The 12373-nt window shown below is 36.6% G+C and overlaps 1 protein-coding gene across 18 annotated transcripts in view; it reads right to left on the reverse strand.

The window, feature by feature from the left end:
• Window positions 1-12373, reverse strand: part of RIMS2 (regulating synaptic membrane exocytosis 2) — a 565766-nt gene that overhangs the window by 232489 nt on the left and 320904 nt on the right. For all 18 annotated transcript variants that reach the window (XM_049773842.1, XM_049773835.1, XM_049773829.1 and 15 more), the window contains 2 exons: window positions 3245-3314; window positions 137-253 (listed from right to left, as the gene is read on the reverse strand). In XM_049773842.1, the coding sequence (XP_049629799.1) occupies window positions 137-253; window positions 3245-3314 (187 nt within the window). The remainder of the gene's footprint in view (window positions 1-136; window positions 254-3244; window positions 3315-12373) is intronic.

Consider the following 12373-nt stretch of genomic DNA (forward strand, 5'->3'; position numbering starts at 1 on the left):
AGGTGGTAAAGTAGACATAAAGCCTGAGAAACAATGATAAGAAAAGCCCAGGTTCTGGATGAGTACATTTCAGAGGTAACAGCTTCTTCCCGAAGGCAGCAATAGATAAGACCTTATACTGGTGAATCACATTTACCTGTCTCTGTCTGGAGAATAATGGTCATCCGCTACACGATGCCTGTCCATCCGGCTAATTGTATTGTAATGTCCAGTGGCAGAGCGTGTGCCTCGAAGTCCCTGTTCCACATTCCGACTGAAAGAGCAAGATCCCAGGAACATCTTAAGATACCATAATCATACTTTACAGTAAGAAATGCATTTTATTATTAATAATAGTGGAAAAAGACAAACATCTTCATAATGAGGAGTTCAAGCTTTTTTGTTTTGCTTTAAGTAACTGCATCTCTGTAAGTTTTCAAGGGACACCTACAGTGAAGTTATAACAGAGACTATGGCAGAGATCAAACAGCAATGTAAGTGTGATTAGAGACAGCAGCAGGAATGTCCAAGTGACTAATCAATAAATTCCAGGACTTTAGTGGTGCTCACAATGATACAGAATGGAGGAGGAATAGATTTGTTTGGGTGAGAAAAAATTCAGCATGTTGCTATGGGAAATATATTGGTAGATCTTTGTTTAGGGATGATAATTGTCACTTACTTTTTTAAATATAATCCTTTATTTTATTTTGATGCCACACCCAGTGATACTCAGGGGTTACTCCTGATTCTGCATACAGGAATTGCCCCAAATGGTGCCCATGGAGACCATATAGGATGCCAGGAATTAAACCTAGGTCAGCCACATTCAAGGCAAATGCTCTACCCACCATACTATTATTGCAGCCTCAAATTGAATCTTAACTCTTCATAATTGAGTGCTGGAGTAATAATAATGGGGTGGGGGTCATTTGCTTTGCATCAGACAGCCAGGCTTTAATTCTTGACATCATATATGGTCCCCAGAACACTAACCAGAGTAATTTCTTTTTTTTTTAAACTTTCTTTGTTGACTGATCGCTTGGGTTTTGGGCCATACCCAGTGGCACTCAGGGGCCACTCCTAGCTCTGCACTCAGAAATTGCTCCTGGTAGGCTGGAGGACCACATGGGATGCTAGGAATTGAACCAAGTTCCTCCTTAGTCGGCACATGTAAGGAAAATGCCCCAGAGATCTGTGCCATCTCTCCAGCGCCTCCACAGGAGTAATTCCTAAGTGCAGAGCCAGGAGAAATTCCTGAGTATTGCATAGCCAAAAAAAAAAAAAGAGGTAATGAAAAATATATAATTGATCAATGATAACTTTTAATTTTGGTTTAGGGGTCACACCTAGTATGACTCAGTGCTTATTCCTACTCAGGATCTCTCTTTGCAGGCTTGAAAAAACCTTATGGGATGCTGGGAATCAAATCCAGGTCAGCCACATGCAAGGCAAGCACCCCCATCTGCTGTACTATCTATCTGGCTCAGTGATAACTTTTTAATTAGTTGCAATTGGTCTGGATTATTTATTCATACAGTTATTTTTTGTGCAGGACAAACCTTTTGCGTGAACTACTATTGAGAGCTTTCTATTATACTCAGCTGTAATAGAGATTAGAATGCAGCCTAAAACCTGTGCCTATTTCCTTCCTGTATATTCAAAATTTTTTTCTTGGGTCAATATTTAAGAAATATTTATTTCTTGGGTAAATAGTCAAGCATTATTCTACATTTATATACTTTTCTAATAAGGAAGGACTTTTATTTATGTTACAAATTTAAAGTTTAATTCTGTCTTAAAATGTATTTTCTAATTACAAATCTTATTATTATATTGATAAGTCTACCACATTGAGGGCCTAGTGGATTGGGTTGGACCAGTCTCTGATAATCCTAAAATATTAAAGGGCTATTCCTGGCTCTGTGCTCAAGATTGACCTTGGTAGATGCTTGGGGCACTACATACGGTGCTTGAATCAAGCTGGGGTCAGATACATGCAAAGCAAGTGCCTCAAGCCCTGTACTTTCTCTTGGCCCAAGTCTACCACAGTAAAGCAAAATACTGTTCAAGACTGTCAATAAGTTTGTTCTCACTAATGAACCAAATTAACTCAATCTCCATACATTTTAATTGTTTATACATTTATTAGGTTTTCTTTTTAATTCTCTTAATTATTTAAATGATGTACGTGCAATTTTTATGTTTAATAACCTTATAAATTAAATCTGTAAATATAATAATTCTCAAGTTTTAGTAAATGGTTCAATCTATGTTTAAAATAAGAGTATAATTAAGCATTCTACATAGACGTCCTATTCAATTATTAACTGAAAGGAGGTATAATACTCATTGCAAGAGCTCAAATTTTCTTAAACATTGCAAGTTGCATAAACCATTGCAATAGTTTTTACATATATTTCTAGTTCATAGTTCTTCTTCCATTAAGCTTTCCCACTACTTTCAGTATTTATCTGGATTAAAGTATATACTTTGCTACCAGACACAAGAGCAGGAGCTTCAGGTTTTTTAAGCCATTTTTCCATGACTCATGCATTTTTTATATACTTTGCACGACTACTCCTAATTTTAAATCTCTGTCAATCTTTGTTTTGTTTTGGGGCCATACTAGGGCTTACTACTGGCTCTGCTCATGCATCATTCCTGGGGCAGCATCTGCATGGGAGGAATCAAACCAGGCAAGTGCCTTACCCGCAGTAATATTTTTAACCCTTCTTTTCCTGCTTCTGAAATGACCAGTACCTAAATTATTCATGAGTATATTTAACAGATTTTAACTAGTTATGCTAAATAACATAATGTGATTTAAAACGGTTTCTTCTTTATGATTTTGAACTCTACAATTAAATAATATATAAATTACTCAAAGTTAAAAACATTGCTTATTTTTTATATTTTTCTCAATAGCTGGAATACTAAATAGAATCTTTGTTTTTCTGTAAACAACACTTCCCACAAGAATTATTACTTAAAGTTGGAGTGATTGTCCAGCATGTAGGAGGTTTGCCTTGCATGTCAAGGTTTAATTCCCAGAACCCCTTAAAGGCCCACAAGCACCACTAGGAGTGACCCCTGGTCACAGAGCCATGAGTAAGCCTGATGTAACCTGGTGTGGCCCCAAAACAAAATAAACTAAAAAGAATGATTAACTTGGGAGGGTGGGAAAAGAAGAATTATTATCTTTAGAGATGATTAGTAATATTTTGTGATAAGTAGGTTGCTATCAGAATATGTGCTTCCTTACCTTTGTGGAGGAGGAACGCTAGGGGACCATGATCTAGTCCTTCCTCCCGCATCCACTCGGTGAGGGGACCCTGTTGGCAAACAATGGATTGATGGTATTACTTGTTCAGACAATTCTTTTTGTGATTGAAACCCAACTACAAACATGTTTGTAATCACGGTGTTTAAATAAAGATATATATAAAAAAATACTGAGCTTTGAAGATCTCAAACATTGCGTTGTTGATTTGAATGTAAAGAGATTAACATTATAATTATTTGTACACTAAGTCTTTTCATACTATATACTTTACTAAAAACATAATAGTGAAGTGGGGTTTTTAATATGTTAAATATAAGCATAATGAATACAGTATAATAAAATACAATAGTATTTTACAATGCTTGATATAAAAATAAATGAGTACTCAAATATTTGGGCAACTGCTATGTCTAAGACACTGTGCTGAAAAGAGTTAAATAGTTCAATAAAAGACCAGATTATCCTAAAATTATTTTATTTCTTTTCTGACCTAGAATAACTTCAACTACTTATCAGCAACTATAAAAATGCACAATTACTGAGTTTACAATTTTTTAAAGGTTATGGTTATTTAAGTAACAAATGATACTAAGAAACACTCTGGAAGTACCTACATAAACTGTTTTACCTTAGAAGCCTGCCAATGACTACAGGGCAATTTGGAGGAGGAAAAAAAACCCCACCACGATCGACATAATTAATGTAGTCATTATAAGTGATATGATTCAAGTAAATTCTAAAAAGCTGATGTACAGGAATAAATGAGGGAGGAATTCTAACTTGGTAGACAAACCATTCAGGGCCACTGAGGGTCAGCATGGAGAAGGGTACAGGGAGGCAAGTTTGGCTTGAACTGGGGATATTTAAACTATCGTTTAGAACGGAACAAGTCTGAACCTTTCCTGAGCAGGATCTATTATCACTCCAACCACATCGTCTTCACTATTTCTGCAATGCATTTAATGAAGTGTTCTAACAATTGTTCCAGAAATAACTGAAAAAGCAGTGGCTCATATGAGGCTTTTCCATAGAGCTTTATCATGTTACAGAATTATCTTAATATAAGTTTCCTAGAAAATAGAGCAAAATTTGGATGCACACAAAGAACTAAAGGGTTGTCTCATAAAATAAAATTAAAAAAGGATGAGAATAGGATTTCGGAAAAACCAAGTACAAAGGTGGCCTGAGAGCACTCCCCCCTAAAGGCCTGGACAGGAATTGCACCAGAATTGCTCCACTTGGAGAACAGGGTCTGGATTTTTGCATTTGGTAGGGGTTCACTACCTCAAGACTGCTTGAAGGAAATCTACTATGTACTTTGTATCCTGTGTCAAGCGATGTACATGTATTCAAGGCGATTCTCTAGAGAAGGTGATTGGGATCTAGAGGACACACCAACAGTCTCCTTTCCCATTACTACACAGCAACCAAATAACTTTGAGCAGCAGAAGTTGGGGGACCATATGAGATGTTGGGATCAAATCCAGGTTGGTCGTGTGCAAGGCAAATGCCCTACCTGTTGTGTACCTGTGTGTACCTGCACATCAGCAAGGCAGGCACTGATAGCAAAGGAACATGCAGGACCTTGTATTGATGCTCATTCTTCTCCCTGGGCTCACAAATTCTTGGAAGTTGTTTGCCAGAGCTTTTCCTGCTGTTTATGAATATTTTCCTTGAACACCATATTTTTAAGGACATAGTCTCATTTCCCGCCAGACATATTCCTTTCATTTAGGTAACTTTGTTTTCTTTTGGAGTCCAATATTTAATATATCTTATTGCTTGCATTTTAGCATGGCTTTTAAAATTGTTAATATTTTTACTCTAAAGTTCTTATTACAAAAACTGTGAGCATTCTGAACAGTCTTAGCCACTCTGTTTCCCTTAAAGCCTGGAACTATTGTGATTAGTCCATGATTTCATGGAACAAAATTTTTTTAATTTAACTATTTCAGAAATATAAACATTATGCAATAGAAACATCTGTTAAATTAAGGTGATATCGCTTTATACTTTTAAGGAACCCCAAAACACTTGAATTTAAATATCAAGTCTAAAGGGTAAAATTCAAAACATTATCCCTAATGCAAATGTCCTCCTTGCATTTAGAGACTGCCTTCTGCTCTTATGATACGAGTAATAATGAAGAAAGAGGAAGTGGACAGCAATTCAAACTGAAGGTCAGAGACTACAGCAAGGCCCATCAATCTTGTGAAACAGAGCAGTGCTGCTTAGTGCTTCCAGTAGGGCAGTTGTGAGAAATGCCTGACTCTGGAGAACTTAAATTTGGCCCAGCACTTTTGAAAAATTGAATGTTTACTTCATTTATTTGAAATCAATTGAAAATTAAATGGTCACAGATAGCTAGTGGCTCAATTGGAATGTAATGAGTGGTAAAGGCTATAGACTATTCAGAATCAATACATTCATTCATGCATTTGATACATATGCATAAATGTTTGTGGTGTCCACGAGGCAGAACAGTGAGCAAAGAAGAGAATCCTGTTCTCTTGTAGCTGAAATTCAAGCTGAAGAATCCCGGGAATAATCAAAATCCAATCAATGTTTGTATGATATATTTGAAGGTGAATGGATGCTATAGGGTAAATGGAATAGTGTAAGATTAAAATTTCAGAAGCCAGAATAGGAAAGCATTTTGCATTTTTATATGTGGTGGTCAGGACTGCTAAGACTAGCAGGACAATTGGCATTTCAGAAAGGCTTTAAGGAGATGAGATGCTTTGCCAATGAATATACAGAAAAGAGATTCCGAGGTAAGTGCTAAGCAGCCAAGGTAGGCGGCCAACATTATAGCAAAGAGAACAGACTACCTGGAATGGGGCAAATGATTGGAAAGAGAAGTATGAGCTGAAAAGGGGGTTCACACAGGGATTTGGGTATTATGGTAAGGAATTGGGGCATTTTCTAATTTTTAGACATTAGAGAAGATAGAGCAGAAATTGACATGCACTCACCTTTGGTTAAGCAGAATCACTTTGGTTGTGATGATGAAAATAGACTTAAAGTAGAAAGCCTCTAGAAGGACTCCGCCCATTTTCAGCTTATTTGATTTTTTACTCCATTCTATTGCTTTTCTTCTAACAAAACCACATAACTCCAACTATCTAGCTCTGCCTCTCAAATAGAGGGGGAAACAAGGGAGGGTACCAGGGCCAAACAGATATATGATCACTAGTAGTAAGTTAGACACAGAGAGGACCACTTAGGCTAGCAGCCTGGGGGGTGAGGGAGGGGGTTATGGGATGCAGGAAGGGAACGGGGGTGGAGGGAGGACAAATTTGGTAATGGGAATTCCCCTGATTCAATGATAATATGTACTTAAAATACTACTGTGAAAGATATGTAAGCTAATATGGTCAAAATAAAAATTAAAAAAAAAGTAACAGGACAAAAAAGTAAGTCAGGCAAAATATGACAATGGTTGAACTAGGGGATGTTTTGAAGGTGTTAAATTCAAGATGTCTTTTGAAGGGTTTGTTTGTTTGTTTTTTATTTTTGGCCACACCCAGTGGTTCAGGGGTTACTCCTGGCTAGGTGGACCATATGGGACACCAGAGATTCAACTCAGGTCCATCCTGGGCAACTGTGTGTAAACCAACACCCTACTTCTATGCTATCACTTCAGCTCCTCAAGATGTATTTTGAAGGTAAAGCAATCAGAATGATTTGGTAAAATATTTTAAGTTGGACATAAGAGGTAGGAAGAAGAAAAGAACAAGTTTAAATTTATGTTTAAAAACAAGGTTTAGGGGACGGAGAGATAGCATGGAGGTAAGGTTTTTCGAATCCCGGCATCCCATATGGTCCCCCTGCTGGGGCAATTTCTGAGCATAAAAGCCAGGAGTAACCCCTGACTGCTGTCAGGTGTGACCCAAAAACAAACAAACAACAACATAAAAAGCCAAGGTTTAAATTCATATGAATAGAATGGAGTCACTATCAAATGGCAAGGCTTGATGGGAAAGACCACATGTCCATGCAAAGACATCTGTTCCATTTCTGAGTGGAAGTTGCCCAGTGAGAAATAGAATACAAAAAAATCTAGGTACCAGGGCTGGAGCAATAGAACAACAGGTAGGGCATTTGCTTTGCACACAACCAATCCGAATTTGATCCCAACATCCCATATGTTCCCCCAAACCTGCCAGAAATAACCCCTAAGTGCAGAGCTAGGAGTAACCCCTAAGCATCACTGGGTATTGCCCTCCCAAAAAATTTAAGTACAAATAAGCAATGCTAGCTAGAAACTGAGTGTTTAACATATAGATTAGATGTAAAGTCATGGAACTTTAAATAGAGGGGATCATTAAGAGAATGAGTATAGAAAGAAGAAGAAGCCCAAGGACAGAAAAATTCCCAATATGAACCAGTAAGATATTTTGACTAGATAGGGGAGCAAAAATGAAAAAATAAATGTATTTTAGTTATTCTTTAATAGTTAAGAGTTTACAAAGAGAAATTCGGACTGGCTTACTAGTTTGGAAAGGAAAGACAGGATATTTTCAAATAGTTATATACATGGAAAAGTCTCCTGGGAGAGGCATCAAGATCATTATGAACAAGAGTATGCAAGTTCTTTGTAAAATGACAGCCACTGATAAGGTCTCATTAATAAAAAGTTTTAAAGAGACTAGCAGGAAAAGAAGAAAAGAGTTAAGACAAGAGAAGTTACTATGATTTTATTTTAATGAATAACACAGTCTACTCACAAGTGATTTAAAATGAGAACTGGGTTAAGATAATTGACTTAGATAAAAATTAGAAGATTAGAGGTGACTTTTAAGAACTAATTATTACATCCTCCCTTAGAAAACAATTATATCTCCTACCTTTCTAATGAAAAATATTCTGTACAATGTTTTGAAGTAGAATAGAAAATAAAACTATAGTATGTGAAAATTGCTCATTATGCATGTATATACATGCATATTCTACTTGGAGCTGGAGCAATAACATAGTGGTAGGGCATTTGCTTGCATGCTGCTGACCCGGTTCAGACCTGGGTTTGATCCTGGACCCCATATGGTCCTTTGAGTTTTCTAGGAATGATTTCTGAGCGTAGAGCCAAGAATAACCCCTGAGCGCCACTGGATATGGCTCAAAAACAAAACAAAACAAAAACACATATTCCTACACATTTCATTTCCTAAAGGAGATGAGGTGTGTCAAATTTAAAGGTTCATTATGATTATTTCTATTACTCAGGTACAGTGAATGGGAGAGAACAAAACCCATGTTGAAATTGCTTCCCTGAGAAACTGAAATTTTAATATCAAAGTTTTCTTGATTTTGAAAACATTAGAAATGCAAAAGTCAGGATGTGAAGACACCCAGGGAAAAAGTGGTGTGACCAGAGAGCCCAGTGGGACAGAGTACATGCTTTGCCTGTAGGAGGCTTGGATTCAATCCCTGACAATGCAGATGAACACAAGAATGTCCCCAAGCTTCAAGCAAGAAGTAGCATCTAGAGAACTACCAAGTGTGGCCCCAGAACAAAATAAAAACAAAGGAAGAACAGTTCCCATAAGACAAGAAAGCTTCAGGCTACCAGTAGCTGGAGGAGAACCAGGGACAGTCACTTCTTAGGGCCTTTATAAGGAGCATGGCCTTAAAAACTCAGGATTTCAGACAGCTGTGAAAGAAAGTGGGGTGGTGTGTTAAGCCATCCAGTGTGTGAAAACTTGCTGCAAAGACCCTAGATAACTAAAAAATTCGGTCCAACTACTGGTTCAAATATCTTCTTGAATAATGAAAGAATCAGTATTATTTACTTGCTACTGTCCAAATCTGTCAAGGAATTTTTTAAGGGCCATGTAACATTGCTGAAGGGCTATTCAAAGCTTAATGCTTGGAGGTCAGGCCTAGCAGTGATGGGGCATCAGGAGGTGCCAGAGATCAAAGCTGCACCTTCTTTAGTCTCCTTTTAATTTGGTTCCTTCCAATTTGGGTCACATACACCTATGATAGATGTGTGTTTACCTAGCTTATTAAATATCAGGAATATGTGATAAATGATTCTTAATAAGACTCTGATTAAAAATAAAGATTCCCTAGAATTGATCAATTGTGCTTTTAGGGTATCTTAATGGAATCTATGACATCAAAAGGGAGAAAAGTTGTTCCAATGGGAAAGGCAATGCTTGCATTTTATAAAAGGATTCTAGGTATTGATGTCTTCAACTTTTCTTCCTTAATAAAAAGTCTAAATAAAATAATGAATAAATGATTTTACTGGTCACAGATGAGTAGAAAGAGTTATAATCAGAGGGCACAGAGCTCCCAAGTAATGTTCAGGGAGCCTGGGTGCCACTAATACTCCTCTGATGGCCCAAAAGGAAAACAAAATGCAAAAATCATTATTTTCCGACCTTAGTTAATCAGAATAAACTAAAGAACTAAAGAATGCGTGAAAAATATTTTGTCTGGCAATAGCTAATGTCCAAGAAATCTGCCTTATCAACATGGGAAAATGAAATAAGTAAAGTAGCAAAAAAAATTCTGCTTTAAGAAAGGTTGTGAGCTGCATGTAAAGGGGTTGGGGAAAGCTGTGAAACTTTGAATGGGAGAGCAAGTGTGCAACCCACTGATGGGAAACAAGGTCAGGTCAGCCAAATTATTATTATTACCTCAGTTGTTCAGATACTGATTTCTTTTATGCTTTCTTGTGCAAAATATTTAAATGCAAGGTAATAGCTAGGTGATTTTTGTTGTCCTTTGATTCAAGTACTAATTTCCAAGCTGTTGAAATTTCAATTCGTTCGGCACCACACCCCTTTTTCTTGGGGGTGCTAACCCTTTAGCCACATAAATCAAAGCTCAGTCCATATCCTGAGTAGTTTGGGAATACACACAGCAAGAGGGAATCTATTTTGTCCTTCTACCACTCCTGTTTCAATGTGCAACTTACAGTTCTAAGATGCTATAAGGGAACTAAGAAGCCCACAGAATGGTTCCTGTATACAGTAAAAGTGTCACTATGATCTCACAGAAATTAATTCTATTAATTTTCAATGCTGGGTTTAGGAGGTGGCATTGTAAAATCTATGTCATTGTATCTATGAACTGTATTCATTTCAATGGCTTTCTTTTTCATGTGAAATGTTTTAACTTTGTAGAGGAAAATATAGGATTATTTAATCACATAGTAAAATTGAACTTTATTTTGCATTGAAATTAATTTTCTATATTTGTGCTCTAAAATAGAAAAGCCATAAAAATAAGAATATTTATTAATAGAATTAAAATTTCTAAGTCTTTGACAGCCATGAACGTCTCTCATTAAAGTTATGGTCCAAAGAAAAGAGAAGTTTTGCTTTTAAAAATTAGGAAATGATGTCTTCATTTTGATATGCATAAAAATAATAAAGAGATGATTTCAAATGATAACTCAATAGTGACTTGTACTATTGAGTTAGGAAGCACTTAATACTGGTGCTGGAGTGATAGCACAGCAGTAAGGCATTTGCCTTGCACACGGCCAACACAGGAAGGACTTCGGTTTGAATCCCAGCATCCCATATGGTCCCCTGAGCCTGCCAGGAGCAGTTTCTGAGCACAGAGTCAGGACTAACCCCTGAGCGCCGCTGAGTGTGACCCAAAAACCAAAGCCAAAACCAAAAAAACAAAAAAAAAAACAAAGCACTTAAAACATATAGAAGAGAAGTTATCACAAAATCACATTTAATCTAAAATAAATACAATCTGCTAATAACAGTCCTCAGTGGACTATCAAATGATTTTCCCACCTATTTTACACACACATTCAAAATGTTGAAAACATTATTTTTTATATTAAAATCAAGAAAGAGTATTCTCATGATATTGAAAATTAACACAGGGCTAACCGTTTCACATATTTTTAAAAGCAAAGAAAAATATTCCAAAGTATTAACACAAATAATAAATCATAAAGCATTCTCTATAAAAATTTTGTAAGACACAATTCTTGTGATAGAATAGAAAGTTCATTAAATAATCACATTAAACAAGTATTTTGTCGTCCTAAAAAGAGATAGTGAAAGACTGAGGATGTGTCAAAATGCTATCCAAATCAAGAGAATGCTATCAAATGCTATCAAAATACAGAGAAAGGAGAAGAGGCAGAACAGCATATTATCAAAAGAAAAGAATACAAACACAATACAAAAAGGTTTTCAAAGGCACTTTGCTGAAGTTTAATTCACAAACATAACACATAAAAGATCCATTGGCAGTCGCAATAACTTGCATACTGTCACTCTTGGTACATACAAAACTAAAGCCTAAAAGATATTCACTATTTAAAACAAGTGCACTAAGGTATTGGACAGGACTAAGATGCTTACCTTCATCCTGCTGTCATTAGTTCAAATTTCTGGGACCGCAAATGGTCCCAAGCACCACCAGTGATTAATCCTGAACAAAGAGCCAGGAATAACCCCCGAGGACCTCTAGATGTGGCCCGCTACTCGCCCTCAGTAGTACATTAAAGTAGTCCTAGCTCATCCATTCTAAGAAAATCCAAAACTATAGTCAGTCATTGATGTAACTGTAGCAATTCTGACATCCAAGAAGGAAGGTCATTCAGATTAAATAAAAATGAGTCATAACTAGGAAACTTGTTCAGGTAATTAAACTTCAAAGAGAAATCAAGTAGTTTATAATATTAAGAATAAAATATTAACCATTCTACAGGTCTTTGGAGGGGGGGGCACAGTTGGTGCTGCTCAGGGTTCTTCCTGACTCTGTCCTCTGTAATCACTCATGGACCGCTCAGGGGACCTTATAGGATACCAGAGATTGAATCCAAGTTAGCCCAATAAAAAACAACCATTCCTCTGGCCCTTTTTCAATTTTTTTTTAAAAATAACTATTTACATAAAATATTTAATCATCAGATATACCATCTTTGAAATGAGACTTTTACAAATTTTTGTTTTGTTTTGGCAGTGCTCAGAGCTTAACTCCTGCAAATGTTCAGGGCTCATTGCTGGCTGAATTAAGCTAGAGATTAAACCTAGGTTAGCAACATTCAAGCCAAGCACCCTACCCACTGTACTACCTCTCTTTTTCCTAAATGTGACATTTTAAATGATAATATCATAGTTC

This window comes from Suncus etruscus, chromosome 5, assembly GCF_024139225.1.
Source record: "Suncus etruscus isolate mSunEtr1 chromosome 5, mSunEtr1.pri.cur, whole genome shotgun sequence".
NCBI classification, from domain to species: Eukaryota; Metazoa; Chordata; class Mammalia; order Eulipotyphla; family Soricidae; genus Suncus; species Suncus etruscus.